The sequence below is a fragment of the Oncorhynchus mykiss genome, chromosome 8 (assembly GCF_013265735.2).
Source record: "Oncorhynchus mykiss isolate Arlee chromosome 8, USDA_OmykA_1.1, whole genome shotgun sequence".
Classification (NCBI taxonomy): Eukaryota; Metazoa; Chordata; class Actinopteri; order Salmoniformes; family Salmonidae; genus Oncorhynchus; species Oncorhynchus mykiss.
The window spans coordinates 12,071,098-12,090,627 of NC_048572.1; the positions used below are offsets into that span (position 1 = coordinate 12,071,098).

General features: G+C 43.6%; 1 protein-coding gene across 1 annotated transcript; it reads left to right on the forward strand.

Annotated features, from left to right (window-relative positions):
- Positions 1 to 316: 316 nt before the first annotated feature.
- LOC110529382 (apolipoprotein B-100) lies at positions 317 to 18,632 on the forward strand. Its single transcript, XM_036984766.1, has 28 exons — positions 317 to 448; positions 1,319 to 1,360; positions 1,562 to 1,674; positions 1,908 to 2,053; positions 2,202 to 2,349; positions 2,793 to 2,945; positions 3,164 to 3,288; positions 3,387 to 3,472; positions 3,557 to 3,998; positions 4,086 to 4,200; positions 4,302 to 4,448; positions 4,545 to 4,756; positions 4,874 to 5,069; positions 5,190 to 5,369; positions 5,496 to 5,699; positions 7,694 to 7,861; positions 7,984 to 8,189; positions 8,279 to 8,461; positions 8,573 to 8,703; positions 8,811 to 9,018; positions 9,118 to 9,290; positions 9,460 to 9,623; positions 9,709 to 9,818; positions 9,927 to 10,300; positions 10,418 to 16,456; positions 16,578 to 16,689; positions 17,022 to 17,208; positions 17,333 to 18,632. The coding sequence occupies exons 1-28, from the start codon at positions 394 to 396 to the stop codon at positions 17,807 to 17,809; spliced, it is 10,896 nt and encodes a 3,631-aa protein (XP_036840661.1). The 5' UTR covers positions 317 to 393; the 3' UTR covers positions 17,810 to 18,632.
- Positions 18,633 to 19,530: the final 898 nt, after the last annotated feature.

Genomic DNA, 19,530 nt, shown 5'->3' on the forward strand with positions numbered 1-19,530 from the left:
CAATGTAGCCATATACCAGTATGTACTTAAAAACATAGGCATTATGTTGTGGAAAGAAGTTGTGTGTGATTGTTGGGGGGGGGGGGGGGAACAAACAAAATAAATGTCTTGTCACTGTATCATTATATCTGCTTAAATCTATGTGATTAACAAAATAATATATATGACTAATGGATAACGTTTACAGATGCTTGGAATCCATGAACAACCACTCGCCTGTGTCCCTCCAAAGGGATGGGTGGGATGGACTTTGGAGCAGGGACATCAGTACTGTCTGTGACTCCCACCAACCCCTCCCGTCTCTCGGGGTATAAAAACATTGTGCTGGGGTTTAGGAATCAGTCTTGACTGAGACCTCTCAAACCTTAAGGAAAGAGCTTCAACGAACCCATCATGGGGGACGCAAAGCTCTGCCTTTTGCTACTTCTGAGCACCCTTGCCTTGGCCTGTAAGTATCTTTCTGACCTTTCCCTGCTTCTGGAAAACGTGGTTGTTTAACTGTCTATGGAAAAGGGTTTTTGTAACACTTATCATATGTTTTAATTTGGAGACGTTTATAGTTTTCAACAGATGCCAAATTGATGTCAAATAAACATATTTTGTATGAAATGTTGTATGTATTGAAATGTTAAGATATCACATCACAAAGTAGAAGCATCTTACATTACCCTATATCAGGGGTAGGCACCTATATTCAGCCGCAGGCCGATTTTTGTCAGAGCGGATGGTCAGGAACACAGTTATAATCATTTGTACACTGCAAATTGACCACAACTAAGGCCAAAAAGATATTGTATTTGCAAAATAAGAATACATTTTATATCTCGATTACATTGAGTCACGATCACATACGTCTCTTTTTTTTAATTTGTGGGAATACTTCGAACAGATTTCCTAAATGTAGCGAATTTTTCTCTGAATTCCTGTTGATTTTACAGGCTTTTATGACAAAACAAAACAACAACAATTTAACAAAAAAACTTTGGGGGCCAAAAGTAATCCCTCACTGTTGCCGCCCCCCTGCCCTATATAACCCTTTCCAACTTTCCTCATCTTCTGCCCCTCTTCCAAATCCCAACATTTTACACCACACATTTAAGAAAGATGTATTACATTCTTTTACAGAAATGTGCATCAAATATTGTACATTTTAAAGGTTAAAGGAGTGGTAGCACATTGGAATTGTCTGCTTTTAAAATGATCAGGCCAATATCTCCTTTAACATTTTTCATAGACTAATAAGCAAGACAGTCGCTAGTCCCATTTTCAAATACATTGTATTTCAAAAGACACGTACTTATGCATCTTTCCCTTGCAGATGCCCAAGACAATGCTGAAGAAGAAAATCCCACATGCTTATGTAAGTGAAAAATCCCAAAGGCTTCGTTTTAGCTCTAACAGAAAGCAGGCTATTTTTTGCCCTCGGACGCACACCCAACGATTACTAGCGAGATCAATAAAGAGTCCAATTCTATGTGTTAAGCAGTAGTAGATGAGCTTGTTTGGAATATAATTAACTATCTGTGTTAACTTTGCAATACATTTCTGTCCTCCCCCCTAGTGGCAAAAAGGTATAAGAGCCTTCACAAATATGAATACCAATATGAAGCAGAGTCCCTGAATGCCGTGAATGGAGCTTCCAACCTCAGGAACGGACCAAAGGCCTCTTGCAAGGTAAGCCCATCAATATAACATTAACATAAAAGTTATGCTGTGTACATACTGGTGACTCATGAAAAAACTGAATGTCATTGTTTGCAATCAGACAACGACAGCAATTTCTAGCAAATTTGAACGCAAGCTAGCATGTTCTAGTCAAATAGGGTATCCCTCAAGTTCTCATGCTGTCCTGTCTCCTATGTTTGCAGAATTAGTAAACATTGTGACCTCTTTGTCTCCCCCTACAGGTCGAGATTGAAGTTCCTCAGTCTTGCAGCTACATCCTGCGCACCACAGGCTGTAGCTTGAGTGAGGTTGTTGATATGGACGCAGAGGGCAAACCTGTGTTCGGACCTGCCCCCGGATCTGATACCTTCGCTGCTGCCATGGAGAAGTAAGACCCCAAGGCTGTCACAAATGCCCTAACCCAACCCTTGTCCCCAATATTTGTTAAAAATTCCTTGTCCTCTCTTCTATTAAGCACATTGTAATTTGGAATTAACAACTGGTAACCAACCTTTCACTTCTCTCTCCCTGCTCAGACATCCTCTGAAGTTTGTGGTTGAGGGAGTGTATGATGTGAAACTGTACCCTGAGGAGGATGAGTCCGTGACCATCTTGAACATTAAGAGAGGTATCGTCTCTGCTCTTGCCGTGCCCCTGCTGGAAGAGGAGAACAACAAGAAAATGGTATGTTGATCGTCTCAGAAAACACCCTAATCATAACTACACACTTTGTATTACAGTGTAGTTTCAGTGATATGAGCAAGTAATTTCGTATTGAGTACTTTATTACTCTAATGGGTACTTTATTACTAACAGTGTGTACCTTATTACTCCATATTATTCAATACAACTGGAAACTACCTGGTAAACAATGGTACATATTGGTGCTTGTTTTAGTGAATCCAAGAAAGAAAAATGTCATTATTGTGTAATAAAGCAATAATAAATGAAAGGGTATGCAGTACTGTTGGCACGCCGACATGATGCACTACAAGGTACAAGACTAGCAAAGAAAATTATATTCATGGCTCTGCAGAGAGCAATTTGTCACATTCAGTTTTTCAGAAAACATAAATCAGTATTTATATTTATTAAAATATGACAAGGATCATTGAATTTCTCCTCAGCCCACCATCCATGGCATGTGCAAGACCAACTACAAAGTCAATGCCATGGAGAACATCGCTACTGACATCTCTCTCAACAGGGACTTGTCCAAATGCGACCACTTCATCCCCCAGAGGGACCACACCAGCCCCCTGGCCCTCATCTCTGGCATGGTAAGACTGCAAGACAGTAAAAGATGCTGGTTAGATTCTGAAATACACCCTAAATCATTTATTAATCCTAATTCACTTTTTAACTCCTTTCCAAAAACCCTTTAAAGTACTTATCTTTCTCTGCTCCAGTAGCTGAAATGAAAACTAATATTACTCCTAATTCACTTTTTAACTCCTTTCCAAGAAAACCTAAACAATAATAATTTCTCCTCCTACAGCACTATCCTCTTGCTCAGCTGATCAGAAGCTCCCAGACCTGCAACTACAAGTTTGACAATGACAAGAAGCACATGATCTCTGGTGCCTGCACTGAGAACCACATCCTGGTGCCTTTCTCTCACAAGTGTGTAAAACATTATGCCTATAATGTTTTATGAAATACACACCTGCAATGTTAAGAGATGTTGCATAAGTCTTTATCATCTCTTTGGCTTTCCACAGGGGAGAGTATGGAGTTACCAACGTTGGCAAGCAGTTCCTGACTCTGCTAGAGGTTTCCACATACAATGAGAGAGTTTTTGACCACAGTAAGTATCCCTTACATTGCATTCTAATTATGAAGATGATTGAAACAGGATTTCAGTGTCAAAACTGACTTCATCTTCCTGCAGATGTGGCCAACCTCAAGGGTCTGCCAATGGAGGCTGATGAGGACAAGAGCGTTGTTCAGGACAAGGATGCTCCTCTGGCTGTCCTGAGGGAACTGGCCACTCTGTCCAACGGTGAGAAGCGAGCCCACCTCTTCCAGCAGCTTGTGAGCATGGTCCGTGGAATGAAGGCTGAGACCCTGAGCCCTGCTATCCCCGAGGCCCTGAAGGTATCCGGACCCCTGACCTACCAGGTTCTGGCCCAGTGCGGTACCCCAGAGTGCAGCAGTGCCATCATGCAGATCCTCAGGACCTTTGACAACTCTGCCTTTGAGGTTGATGCCATCGTGTTCGCTATGGGACTGGTCCCCAACCCCTCTGCCCTCCTGGTCAACGACATGCTGGCTATGGCACGGTACAAGCAGAGCAAGCCTATCCTGTATGCCCTGAGCAATGTTGTCAAGAGGTAAACAGACATTTTAAAGCAACATATTTTCTAAATTGAACTGAGCAGATGCAGACAATGAAATTCTGACAATGTGTTCCTCATCAGGTTCTACAAGGCCGAGGGCAAAGTGACCCCTGAGATCGAGGCTGTGGCTGAGTTTGCTGTTGCCCAGCTGGGTGACTGCACCGGTGACAATGAGCAGAACTTCCTGGTCCTGAGGGTGAATGTTCCATTGCTCCTCTTAGCTTTTTCAGATTTACTCACACAGCAAGCAACAATTTGAATCAGAATAATTCATGTTTGCTTCTTTCTGCTCCCCAGGTTATTGGTAACATGGCTGCAGCCATGGGAGCCGCCAGTCCTGCCCTGAAGTCTGCTATGATCCAGTGTGTAAACGAGCCCGCCGCTTCCTTGGAAGTCCAACAGGCTGCCATTCAGGCATTCAAACAGACCCCTGTCCCTGAGGAGGTAACTCACTCTTATCCTATTAGCTTAAAAATATATATATGGAAACCATCAACTCTTCGTTCACTGCAGTACTGTTATACACATTCTCCTTTACAGGGCAGAGAGGTGCTCATGCAGGCTCTTTTGAATGGTGCTAGCCCCCTGCAGAAGCGCGTTGCTGCCTACCTGGTGCTGATGAAGGACCCCCAGCCTGCTGAACTAGCTCAGCTGGCCGCCGCTCTGCCCATCGAAGAAGACCAGCAGGCCAAGAGCTTTGTCATCTCCCACCTGACTAACATACTGGCATCCACAGCAGCGGAGACCCAGGAGTACGTGAGAGATATCATCTGCAGTATTTACTGCCTCAGCTAACAGAAATATTCTGTTTGGTTGTTCCCTCCTCATCATAGGTCTGACCATGTAATAAATTATTCCTTCCATTAAAGGCTGAGACAGAAGATTCTTGATGCCCTGCAGGACAATGAGGTTGGAACTGTCATGGATCCCACCAAGTTCTCCCGCAACTACATGATTGGATCTGTGCAAGGAAATATGCTCTTTGAGGGCACCAGCTATCTGCCCAAGGAAGTCATGCTGGAGATGACCCTGAAGGCCTTCGGCTACAATGTGGACATGGTGGAGGTAATATTTTTTATTTAATTTGTTTCCCTAAGCCTTTTATAGAGATTATGTTAGATTTTTTACAGAATATACACTTATTTTTCTATCAGTCTCATGGTGAACATTCTCTTCACTTGTAAGGTTGGCATGGAAGGCAAAGGACTTGAGCCAACTGTTGAGGCTTTGTTCGGAGAGAACGGATTCTTCCCTGACACGGTTCTAAAGGCCGTCTACTTCGTTTCTGACAAGATGCCCCTGCAGGTCAATGAGGTTATGAAGAGGATGATGCCCGCTCTGAAGAAAGACAGAATGAAGAGACAGGTATTCAAAACCATACTACTTCTTCCTCTTTCCTTACCAAACATTTTAATTAGTGTGATTTTAATCCTAGTTATTTAATTGTAGCATGAGCTAACTGTCTCTTTCCTTGAAAAAAATATTCTGTAGGCTTCCCAGAACATCGTGAGAGAAATCGGCCGCAACCTCAACAGACTGGTCAGGGATCTGAAGGCTCAGGAGTCCCCTGAGGCTATGATTTACCTGAGACTGCTGGGAAATGAACTTGGATACCTGAAGACCAATGAGCTAGAGAAGATGGCCTACTCTGCTGGTCTGATGATTGACAACGTACTCAAGATGTTCCCCACAGATGTATGTACAAGATACATTAAAGTGCAATACTATCAATTCACATAGACATTAAAGATAGTTTTTGAGTCTATAGGTTAATCAATCAATCAATCAAATGTATTTATAAAGCCCTTTTTACATCAGCCGATGTTACAAAGTGCTGTTCAGAAACCCAGCCTAAAACCCTAAACAGCAAGCAATGCAGATGCAAATATCACTGTCCCAATACTTCTGGAACTCACCGTATATAAGGGGAGCATAGCGGTCACATAATGGAATCAAAGTAGCACAACAAACAAGTCTTCAACATTGTGTACAGTCCTCAAACACTGTGGGTGTTGAAAACTAGAAAAATGTATTGCTTTCATGCCAAGAGTGTTTAATAATTGACCAATCTGTCAGACTAACCAGTGACATTATCAATAACAAGGTAAGAGAAGACCACCTTCATCAAGTTTGACTCTCAACCAGGGAGGGAGTGTCTCTACTTTAAGTCTGGAGTCTAGTGCAGTCAGAATAGAACAGTGCTGGTCGTATGGATGGATGAAAATGTGAGGAGGGTTGAGAATTAATCTGACAAGAATGACATTTAATGATCAAAAATGTAAATTACCCTAACTCTGAAATCTACAGTTGAAGTCGGAAGTTTTTTCAACCACTCCACACATTTCTTGTTAACAAACTATAGTTTGGCAAGTTGGTGAGAACATCTACTTTGTGCATGACACAAGTAATTTTTCCAACAATTGTTTACAGACAGATTATTTAACTTATAATTCACTGTATCACGATTCCAGTGGGTCAGAAGGTTACATACACTAAATTGGCTGTGTCTTTAAACAGCTTGGAAAATTCCAGAAAATGATGTCATGGCTTTAGAAGCTTCTGATAGGCTACTTTACATAATTTGAGTCAATTGGAGGTGTACTTGTGAATCTATAGATCTATCTATCTATTTCAAGGCCTACCTTCAAACTCAGTGCCTCTTTGCCTGACATCATGGGAAAATCAAAAGAAATCAGCCAACACCTCAGAAAAAATTGTAGACCTCCACAAGTCTGGTTCATCCTTGGGAGCAATTTCCAAACTCCTGAAGGTACCACGTTCATCTGTACAAACAATAGTAACAAACAATAGTACGCAAGTATAAACACCATGCGACCAATCAGCCGTCATTCCGCTCAAGAAAGACGTGTTCTGTCTCCTAGAGATGAAGGTACTTTGGTGCGAAAAGTGCAAATCAATCCCAGAACAACAGCAAAGGACCTTGTGAAGATGCTGGAGGGAACAGGTACAAACGTATCTATATCCACAGTAAAACGAGTCCTATATCGACATAACCTGAAAGGCCGCTCAGCAAGGAAGAAGCCACTGCTCCAAAACCGCCATAAAAAAGCCAGACTACAGTTTGCAACTGCACATGGGGACAAATGTGGCAACATCTCAAGACATCAGTCAGGAAGTTAAAGCTTGGTCGCAAATGGGTCTTCCAAATGGATAATGACCCCAAGCATACTTCCAAAGTTGTGGCAAAATAGCTTAAGGACAACAAAGTCAAGGTATTGGAGTGGCCATCACAAAGACCTGACCTCAATCCTATAGAACATTTGTGGGCAGAACTGAAAAAGCATGTGCAAGCAAGGAGGCCTACAAACCTGACTCAGTTACACCAGCTCTGTCAGGAGGAATGGGACAAAATTCACCAAACTTATTGTGGGAAACTTGTGGAAGGATACCCAAAACCTTTGACCCAAGTTGATCAATTTAAAGGAAATGCTACCAAATACTAATTGAGTGTATGTAAACTTCTGACCCACAGGGAATGTGATGAAAGAAATAAAAGCTGAAATAAATAATTCTCTCTACTATTATTCTGACATTTCACATTCTTAAAATAAAGTGGTGATCCTAATTGACCTAAAACAGGGAATTTGTCAGGAATTATGAAAAATTGAGTTTAAAAGTATTTGGCTAAGGTGAATCAACTTCCGACTTCAACTGTACATGTTCCACAGCTGATGAAGGGACTGATGACCAACGCTGACAATGAAGTCTTCGCCCATTACATCTTCATGGATAACGAATTCTTCCTGCCAACTGCCACTGGTGTGCCACTGAAGATTGCCCTGTCTGGTACCTTCACCCCTGGCATCAAGGGAGGACTGCACATTACACCTGACATGGTAAACTTTTATATTTATTTTCACTGATCTGTTTTCTATTTGTAGTAACCCTAATACATGTGACGTCGGTCAGTCTTTTTGCATATCTATATAATGTACTTGGACTGATCCCATTCCCACAGAGCGAGGTCTCATTCATGCCCTCCGCTGGAATTGAGTTTGTGGCCCGGGTTGGTTCCCACATTCCTGAGTACCTTCTCTCTGGCCTAGAGATGCATACCAGCCTATACCACGAGAGTGGGCTCAGCGCTAAGCTCGTCATGGCTGACAAACAGATCAAGCTGACCATCCCTGCTCCTCAGGGTCCTGCCAAGCTCATCAGCATCACGTAAGTGTCAGAGTATCATTCAGATAATACCTGATGACCTATATATCTATCAGAGCCTAAACATTTCCTTTCAACGACCCCTATTATAGCAACAAGCTGTTCGAAGTGACCTCTGCTGGAGTGAAACCCATCCCGTCTCTGGTAGAGGACAGAATTGATGTGTCTGAGTGCACTCCATTCTTAGCTGGTATGAAGTACTGCACCACCCTTCAGTACTCTGATGCTAGCTCCCATGACACTGCACCCTACTTCCCCTTTACCGGAGATAGCAAGTAAGTACTAGTTCTATGCAAATACATTTTAATATGCTCCATTTATGTTTTCCTATTTTCAGGTAGAAATTGATCTTAGCCATAACTTTTGGAAATGAAACAATTATTTAGGCTTGCTGTGGAGCTCCACCCCACTGGGGATGTCACTGAATACACGGCCACCATCGGCTACGAACTCCTCAGGGAGGGAGAAGAAGGTCGTCAGAAAGTTGACACTGTAAAGGTGGTCCTGAAGGCAGAAGGTATAGCTAAGTTACAAAATCCCTCTTTTAGAGTAACACAGTCCCTCCATTTCTAACGTACAACCTTTTCCTTGGTGACTAACTAATTCAGTTTATCCTGGACACAGGTGCTGACCCCACAGCCACAGCCACTGTGAAGTACAACAGGAGGAAGAATGTCCTCACCACCGACATCCAGATCCCTGACTTTGACTTGGAGGCCGGAATCAGACTGGGCGTTGTTGATGGCAACACCAAGGGCAATGGAATACACTCCATCTCCTTTGACCTCATCAACAAGAACATCCCTCAGCTGTCGCTGGTTGGCCGCGCTAAGTAAGCTGACAATGCTACCCCACAAAGTACTTCCCTGTTTTGGTTTCTTCTGTCTTTCCTTTCTTCCAAATTCCAAATGACTAATTGTTTTCTTTGCAGAATTGAGGCCATGAAGGATGCTATGCTACAGGTGCAGCTGCTTGTCCCTTCAATCAAGGCGGACGCCACAGTTACAGCCAACGTGAAGCGTGGTGAGGAACTGGAACTTGAGCTTGAGAGTGACATCAAGCTCCCAGAGACCACCTCAGTGCAAAAGATCACCCTAAAATATGGTATGCAGGCTTTCAATATCGACCAACCTTTGTACGATAAATTGTTTAGCTTCTTGATCAACTTTAACTGTACGTTTCTGAGAGCTTTGCCAGGCTTTAAATGTCAAGTATCCATGGGAAAGTCATTAAAATGTCATTTAATTTACAATGAATTTCTCCTACTTTGTAGATGACGAGAAGATTGTGGCTGAGGTCAAGTCTGACATGAACTCTGAGATCCAGAACATCCACCCTTATGCCGAGGCATTCCAGAAGATGGTCAGTGATGTTCTTGATCAGCAGGTGGGCCAGACTGACATGAAGGTCCGTCACATCCTCACCAAGTCTGTGGAGGTAATACTTTTAAAAAAATACTTATCGTCTGATCACTATTTTGTCCACTCTGAACTTAATATATGACTATATATTCATATTACAGGAAACCAACAACTACCTGGAGAAATATGCTGCTGATATCCCATACATGCAGAACCTGAGAGTCCCTGAGATGCCGGAGATGACTCTGCCTGAGAAACTGTTCCTGAATGCGTAAGTTACATCAATCAACTACCATAAGAATCATTTTCTATCAATACATTAACTGATTCTTTTTGATTCCATGATTAATTAATGATTAAATATAATTTTCTTAAACAGTGAGGCCACAGCTGCTTACCACTTCAGCAATGAGCGTATCTTCATCGCCATTCCCCTGCCTCTTGGTGGAAAATCATCTGAGGAGCTGAACTTCCCAGCTGCACTGACCACACCACACCTGGCTCTGCCCCTGCTTGGCCTGGACATTGCATCCATGGAGATCCCGATCCCTGAGCTTTTCATCCCAGAGACCCTTGATGTGTTTGTGCCCCTCTTTGGAAAAGCTCAGCTGTCCACAAAAGTGAAGAGCAACTTCTACAACTTGGAGGGCTCAGTGTCTGCTGGCAAAGATGCCGCTGAGACACCAAGCTATTCTGCCAAGTTTGATGTGACAGGCAGCTGCTCAATGGAACTCCTGTGCATCAAGATTGAAGGTAGTGCTCCACCTCCAGACATTTTCTAATGCCTTTGTAAATAATAGAGAATTACACCATCTGGAACATGTTTAGTTGTGCAATAATCAATCATTGTTCCTTCTGTGTTGTAAATAGGATCTGGATTGCTTGCCACCACTCCTGCTGATTCCATCAAGGCCCATGTGAAGACCTCCGTGAGCCACAAGCTCATTGATGCCAGCATTAGCATAAGGGAAGTTGGCACTGTTACAGACAACAAGATCAATGTGAAATCCAGCAGCAAAATCGAAGCAACAAGCCCCATGGGTCTGAGTGTAAACCTAGAGCACACCGGCCAAGTTGGCTTCAATACTGAAGCGCCAATACTGGCTCCAACACTGAAGATCTCTGGTGATAGCAACTTGGAGGGAACAGTCAAAGCAGGACCTGTCTATGGCACCACAATCACCACCCAGTCTTTTACAATCTTCCCATTCAGACCAGAGGCAAAGATTGATTCTTCCCTGAAAATTGATTCAACCATTCTTATGGCCCAGAACACCATTGCTGCATCGTTTGCCAATGGTGAGCTGTCTGTTGTGTCTAACACGAATGCATTTGAAGACATCCTGACCCATGCTGCTGAACTTGCCTTCAAGGATAACCAGCTGTCCCTGAAATGTGACACCAATGCCCTTGCCCTTGGCATGAATATCCACAACCAGGTTGAGGGTTCTGTTGGCTCTGGAGCAGTCACAATCAAGATGGAGACCAACACTGAATACTCAACGAATCGCATATACTCTCTTCTCACTGGCTCCCTGGATGTCAATGGCCTGGCTGTAAACAGTGATGCCACTGTAAAGCTGCTTGAGAACAAAGCTGCACACAAAGCTACTCTGACAATGAACAAGGATGGACTGGCCACAAGCGGAACAACCACCCTGCAGGGCCCGTTCGCCATGGAGAACACCTTCAACGGTGGAATTGATGCCTCCAAGGCTACTCTGTCCATTGAGACCAAGAGTGCATTGGATTACATGAAGGTTGAGAATGCCAACTCACTCACCATCACTCTCTCCACCCTTGCCTTCACCTCAAAGGCTGAGGCCATCGTCAGCGAGAGCACTTCCTATACACATGACATCACCATTGACCTGCAGGACTACACTGCCTCTGTAAATGTGAACAATGACCTGACACTGCTGGGAGTCAACCTAGTCAACGAGGCTCAGCTGAAGGCAGTGATCTACAAAATTGACTTTACTGGAAGCCTGAAGGGGGCCTATGGTGAGGAAGAGCTCAAACACACCTATGAGATCAACTATGCAGACTTGACAGCTAATGCTAAGTGCAGCACTACTGGAAAGCTCCTCGGTGCTCACATGAGCCACAACACTGAGCTTGAAATTGTTGGCCTTGCTGCAAGGATCCAAAATGATGCCCGCTTCAACTCCCAGCCTTTCCGCTTCGACAACACCATCCGTGCCAGCATTATTCCCTTCGACTTCAATCTTGACGCCATCTTCAATGCTGATGGTGACCTGATCTTGTATGGCAAGCAGAGCGCTCAGCTCTATGGAAAGTTTCTTCTTAAAGCACAGCCCCTGGCTTTTGCCAGCTCTCATGAATGCAGAGCCTCCATCACTCAGAAGCTGGACAATGGCTTCTCCCTGGAGACCACACTGGACAACAAGATAGACACACTTTTGACTCCACAGGAGCAGAAAGCCACACTCAGGGTGAAGTCCAAGGTGAACAACCATGCCCTCAATCAGGAAGTGAGTGCCTACAACAATGATGAAAGGCTTGGACTGGAGCTGTCTGCAACCCTCCTCACCGGCCTCCTGAACACAGCTGCCAGTGAAGAGCAGGAATTCACAATTTCTGGTTTCCTGAAGTATGATAAGAACACTGACAGTCACTTGATTAACCTGCCCTTCCTTGAAAGTTTGCCTGCCATCCTGGAAAACATCAAGATCACTATTGTGAGCATGGCAGAGAAACTGCAGAATTACATTAACAGTGAAGAGATCAAGGCTAAGCTTGAGGCTCTGCCACAGCATGTGAGTGACTTTGTTACCAAACTGAATCTTGAAGGCAAGGCTGTCCAGCTCAAACAGGACCTGATTACCCTCACCCAGGTGTATGACATCTCTCTGGAAGACCTAGAGGCCTTTCTGGTGAACCTCAAGACAGCTTTTGAAAAACTGCTTATTGATCTGTCATCCCGCATTCAGGGAATTGTTGATGTTACCAAGGATATGATTGCAAGTGGCATCCTGTCTGAAACTGTCATCCAGAGGCTCAACCAGGAGCTGAATGCCATCAACAAGGAGTATGAATTAACTACAATTATCATAGCTGTCATTGATGCCATTGAAGAGCTGATCAAGCAGATTGACATGCAGAAACTGAAGGACAGCAGCATTGCACTCCTGCACGACATTGATGCCCAGTTTGAAATCAAAGCTAAGCTTGAAAATGCAGTGAGTGAATTGAAGCAGTTCATTGAGAACTTTGACAGAACCCAATTTGTTGAGGATCTGAGGAACTACATTACCTCGCTCAACTTGGAAGCTTATGTTGAGCAGATGATAGATCAGTTTCAGCAAGATTGGCAAAGATTCAGCAAGGCTATTGAGCCTGTCAAGGCAGTGATTCAGGATTTTGACACCTTTGGTAAGTTGAATGCTTTCCATGCCAAGTTGACAGAACTGATTGTCAAATATGATGTTGACAAGAAGGTTGAAGCAGTCCTAGAGAAGGTTGTGGACCTCATTAAGCAATTCAAAATTGGTGAAACAATTCAGGTCCTTGTTAACAAGCTGAAGGTCATCGATATCCCAGGGAAGGTAATGCAGATGCTGGAGGAAACAATCAAATACTTGAAAGCTACTGAGATCAAACAGGTGATTGACCAGCTGAACGAGTATCTCGACTCTGTTATCCAGAAGCTGAAGTCATTTGATTACAATGCCTATGTGGATGAAGTCAACCAGATAATTGCTGAATACACTGCTCATGTAAACGAGCTAATCAAGGCACTTGAGATCCCACAGAAACTTCAGGCTTCAAGAGAGTTTGTCAACTTTGTTGTGTCATCTGCACTTAACTTCATTGAACATCTTAGGGAAATCAAGGTTGCAGACATGATTAAAACAGTGAAGGACATAGCTGACCATGCCATCCTTAATGACCTTAAGGCAATTTCGGACAGCCTGAAGCAGAGAATCACCGATATGGACCTCAGAAATTATATAATCTCATTCCTGCATCAGTTGAGCGAACAGTACACCATGGTTACCACCGTCATCAATGAGGTGTTCGGCAATGTGTTTGAGGTGATCCAGAAGTTTGCTGGTGAACAACAAATTGTCAGCGAGGTCAAGCAGATAATTGAGGGAGTTGTTACTGGACTGAAGACAGCTGAGCTGGACTTCCCTTCATTCACCATCCCTCTCACAGACCTGATCATACCCTCCATGAAGATCAGCCTGGAGAAGCTTCAGGAGATTGAAATTCCAACACAGCTGGATATCCCTGAGTTCACTATCCTGGGTTTCCACACAGTGCCAGCCACCACTGTTTCCTTTGACGATATCAAGCAGAAGGTCATAGAGCTCATCGACTTCATTGTCAACTTTGAGATCCAGATGCTTGATTTGGATGCTTTCTTTGGAGACCTGACCATGAGCTACCTGCCAACCCTACCTGACATTACTCTCCCAGAGATCACATTCCCAGAGTTCTCCTTCCCTGCCCTCCCTAAGGTGGCCGCAGAGAAGCTCCTAGAGATTCCAACTCTCCAGATCCCTGAGATCAAGCTCCCTGCCATCCCCAGTGAGATCAGTGTCCCTTGCTTTGGCAAGCTCTATGGTGAGATCAGTGTCATCACCCCAGTCTACAGCATCAGGAGCTCTGCTGAGCTCTGGAACAACACTGAAAATGAGATGACTCCTCAGTTCACTGCTCTCCTGGCCACCCAGGCCACATCACCCAGTATTGAGATCCTCAATTTCAACCTGAACTCCAGTGTTCGTGTTGCCATCCCCAAAATGAGACGCATGATTGTTGCAGAGACCCTTAAGTTAATTCACAATGCACTTTCAGTTGAACATCAGGCTTCAGTGATCATCTACGGATTCTCATCCCAGGCCTCAGCTAAGACCACAGTCAAGGCAACCACTGCACACTACACGGCTGACATTGTCAATAATGCATTCTTTGCTATGGAGGGTGGAATATCTGCCTCTGTGGACACCACCTACAAGCACCAGATCAATATCCCAATCCTTGGCTTCACCAATGGAGCCTCTGTGACCCAAAAGGTTGTTGCCCGCCTGGAGGACACAACAATCACTCTGACCGTTGGAAATGATGGTGCTATGAAGTTCAACTTTCACGAGGGCACACACAAGTGTGACCTTCACTTCGCCATCAGTCCCAGCACTGCTAAGCTGACAATCTCCGCTGACACCGACACTGTCCTTCTGAAGATGAAGCAGACCTTGAACGCTGATGCAGTCATGTACCGTCACATCACATTTGATGCCCGGTTTGAAGCAGAAGGCCCAGAGGTCAAGAACAGCCTTCTGGTGGCATCTGGAAATGCCGACTATGGATATTTGAAAATTGAACTGAAGGCAAACCATGACACAGAGCTTGTTGGAGATCTCAGTGGAATCCTGTCCAACTCACTCAACATTGTGATTAATCCAAGTGAGGTTGTCTTTGACTTCCAGAACAAGGGAAACACAAAGCTACGCTTCAACGAGGCACTGGTGGCCAAGATTGATCTCCAGAATGACTACTCTGCCATCATCAAGCCTGAAGCTCAACAGATCAACACTGTGGCTCTTGCCCGTTTCAACCAGTACAAATCCTCCTACAACTTCACTATTGACAACAACAAAAAGGAGGCTGGTATATTTGCTACTGTCAACAGTGAGGCTAATCTTGAATTCTTGACAACCCCTATCAGCATCCCTGAGATTGAGCTATCCTTCCTTAACATGCGCATCCCAGCCATCAATGATCTGAACCTGTATGAGCATACTGGCTTGAAGAACATCTTGACCACCACTGAGCAGTCTCTTGATGTTGATTCCAAGATCCTGTACCAGAAGGGTCAGTTTTACTCTCTGGGCAACCTGATAACCGAACTCTCCCTGAAGTCACCCATCTTCAATCTGAATGCCAATGCTGGACTTTACACTGAGGACGACGTTGTGTTCCGTCTCGGAGCTACCACAGCCTCCGTATTTGAAGCTCTTAAGGTCAAGCTTGATGGCACCAGCAGCCTGACCACCAAAAGAGGACTTAAGCTGGCCACATCCCTGTCTCTGGAGAATCCCCACATTGAGGGAAACCATGACAGCACAATCAGCCTGAACACTGACAACCTGGAAGCTGCGGTGTCTGTGGCTACCGGTGCAAAGATTGCTCTGCCCATCTTGAATCTGGAAGTTAGCCAGCAACTTGTTGCAGACACCAAGACCAAGCCAAATGCTGCCTCTACATTGAAGCTGAAAGGTGATTTCAACCTGCCCCTTATCAAAACAATTGGCAAGGCAGAGGCTGACCACAGCCTGAAGCTAGAGGGAACCCTTGAGTACATCTCCGTGGAGTCATCCATCCAGGGCACCATTGATGGCATAATCCTGGAATACAATGCTGTTTTGGGAGCTCTGGACAATGAAGCTAACATCTACCTGAATGCTGATGGCCTACGTTCCACCTCAAAGATCATTGCCAATGCCAAACTCAGCAACGGTGAGACAATTGTCCTGGAGATGGATGTGGATGAGAGCCTGGCTGTTGAGGCATCCGTGAGCCGTGTGTATGCAGTGCTGAAATTTATGAGCACCAATAAGGCCAATGTGATTACTTTCAACACCAATGGAAAGCATGTAGCCCATGCTACCATTGACTTTGCACCATTGACATCACTGACTGCTGATGTTGAGATTGACATGTTTCAACCAAGCAACATGGGTGACATTTCTCTCTTTGAGAAGACTGCTGTCGAGCTGACATGTACCAAGCAGAAGATCTCTACCACCGCCAAGATTGCTACTCCTGTGTACACCACAGAAATGGCAGCTGAGTTGGAGGGTGATTCCCCTGTCTTCAAAGCCACACTCAAGTCATCTGCTACCTCTGCCATTGTTCTCCTGGACTATGACATGGATGGTAAATTTCTTAGAAGTTGGCATTATTTTTAAGTAATATCTGAAAAACTAATCATATTGTCCCCGATCTTTTACTGTAAATTGTTATTCAAATGATTTGTAACTCTAACTACTTTCAACAGCTTCCATCAAAGCAAATGTTGAGAATGAAGCCCTGGGCTTGACTGGCAAGATTACCCTGACCCATGCTGACCTGACCATGGACATTCAGAATGTCATTACCCAGGCTATGAGGTAATACTTTCTTTTTAACAGACCCCTTCTCAATGTATAATGCCCATTGGAAGATTATTTAGTCTCACAATGTTAATAAAAATAACAGACATTATGTAGATTTGAAGATATTTCAATATCAGTTAACACAGTTGGCTTTATTTGATTTGTGAATACCCGGAAGAAACGCCAAGATGAGGGAAGGTAAATATTATAAAAAGTATCTTAACTTCCTTATCTCTGTCTGAGATAAAACAAAGGCTGAGCTTGACTTTTAGAACTACCTTAACCACACAAGTATAAATTAAGATGGCAACTGAATATGCTTGTCATGTTTTTCCTCAACTTCTTAGTGTCTCCCGCCACACCCTGAATGTGGACATCACCAGCCCAACCTTCACTGATGTGAACTTCCGCTATGCTGCCCGCAGAGATGGAGTCAGTGCTTCCATCTCTACTCCATCCACTGGGTTATTGGGTCTTGAACTCCAGGGCAGGAAACCATCTGAGCTGAGCGCTAGACTCTACAGCCGTTATGCTGTGAGTGTCTTTCATATTTTAAAATATTTATTGTGTGCCTATTTACACGTCAGATACATGTCACCCTATTGTTAAATTATTTAGAAATTGTTATTTACTCTTGTGTTTTTCCTGTATCCAACAGTCTGCCCCAGAGGTTGATGTTGACATCTTGGTCATCAGAGTTACTTCCAATGACGCCGATAATCTAAAACTACAGGTTGCCAACAACAAGGAGGCCCTCCACGACATGCTCCTGGGCCTGAAGGAGAGACTCCCTGCCATCACATTCACCCTGGAGAGCTTCGCAGACCGGTTTGAGATCATCACGCCCATCCTCACTTCAGGCGAACGCATTGACGAAGCCTTCAATGCTGTCTGCCACCATGTTCTCCAGCTGTCATTCTTCTTCAGGGACACTGTTGCCCAGTGCAAGAAAACCGTCCAGGTCTTCCTGGATGCTGCCATTGAATTCCTGAAGGAGACCCAGTTGAAGCTGCCTGGCTATGAGGAGATAACCACCCTGCCTTTGCTGCTCCTCAAACAGATAACCAACGCCATTGCCTCCATTCTTGAGCAGGCCATCCAGATGATCATTGAAAACGTGGAGTCATGGAGATGAGCATGTCTGTGGTGAACCAGCTCAATCTCCCCATCACTGGTCTTCTGCAGCAAGCTTCTGATGAGCCTTTCGTGAAAGTTAGTGGAAGGCTTGAGAACGACCTTTCCCTTCCACCAGAGAGATATCCACAGACTGAACCCTGAGTCTATTAAACACTGCCATCTGTTAAACACATATGCTCGCTTGGGAGGGAAAAAATTGACACTTAGCCCAATTAGTGTTTCAGCATGTATTTATAGCAGTCAAGTTAACATGTACAACTTGATAAAAATATGTTGTCTTATTATTTTGTGTAAATGACACCTGATGTTCCAACATGGAAATGCAATACTTTGTTGTGTTCCACTTCCCTTGTCTTTCCTATTCAAGATGTAAAGAGTGAAGTGTATCAATAAAGTCTATTATAAACTGGGTGGTTCGAGCCCCGAATGCTGATTGGCTGACGAGTATGACAAAACATTTATTTGAACTGCTCTAAGTATGTTAGTAACCTGTTTATAATAGCAATAAGGCACCTCTGGGGTTTGTGGTATATGGCCAATATATCCAGGCACTCTGCGTTGCTTTGTGTTTAAGAAGAGCCCTTAGCCGTGGTATATTGGCCCTCTGGCCTTATTGCTTAATTATACCATACAGCATTAATTATTTTTAATGGTGAAAACATTATAAACCTCACTTTGTGGTATTTTGTATATTTTAGGCTTTCAAGTATGTGTTTAAACGCAGATGTTGCTCACATTAGCTATATGTGGTCACTGTGTGTTTGTGTATGCTCTGTTGAAGCTCTTGAGACCGAATTAATTAAATTAAATTTGTGCATTGATTCTGAGTGTGCGGAGACTTTATTCCATTACGGTATTGCTCTTCATCTCCTGCACCTTAAGTACAGTCGGGTGTGTGACAGATCCTCCTAAGTTACTTCAATAGCAAAAAATAGGCAATCTTTTCTGAAACTTAGAGGGTGCCATTCTATGAGCATGGGACTTAAGTGAGATGCAACTTTGTTGCAAATTCATTCACTGAACTTCTCAACTGTCAAAACAATAACACGTTCTAGACCATTAAAGTCTCAAACTTTCAACAGAGAAACATTGCTTTAAAACAAACAATTTGTTAATGGTCTAGTTTAAGAAATATTCAAATCAAAGTTAAGCTTCTGTACACTACAGTTCAAAAGTTTGGGGTCACTTAGAAATGTCCTTGTTTATGAAATAAAATTAACTTTTTTCTCCATTAATATAACATCAAATTTATCAGAAATACAGTGTACACATTGTTAATGTTGTAAATGACTATTGTAGCTGGAAACGGCAGATTTTTTATGGAATATCTACAGTTGAAGTCAGAAGTTTACATACACATAGGTTTTCAACAACTCCACAAATTTCTTGTTAAAGTTTTGGTAAGTCGGTTTGCACTTTGTGCATGACAAGTCATTTTTTCAACAATCGGTTTACAGACAGATTATTTCACTTATAATTCACTGTATCACAAAAAAATGATGTCATGGCTTTAGAAGCTTCTGATAGGCTAATTGACATCATTTGAGTCAATTGGAGGTCTACCTGTGAATCTATTTCAAGGCCCACCTTCAAACTCAGCGCCACTTTGCCTGACATCATGGGAAAATCAAAAGAAATCAGCCAACACCTCAGAAAAAAAATTGTAGACCTCCTCCACAAGTCTGGTTCATCCTTGGGAGCAATTTCCAAACGCCTGAA

Coding starts and splice junctions, on each gene's coding strand:
- LOC110529382 (XM_036984766.1), top strand. CDS start 394: ATGGGGGACGCAAAGCTCTGCCTTTTGCTACTTCTGAGCACCCTTGCC. Junction 8,704..8,810: donor GGTGGTCCTGAAGGCAGAAG/GTATAGCTAAGT, acceptor TCCTGGACACAG/GTGCTGACCCCACAGCCACA. Junction 10,301..10,417: donor CCTGTGCATCAAGATTGAAG/GTAGTGCTCCAC, acceptor TGTTGTAAATAG/GATCTGGATTGCTTGCCACC.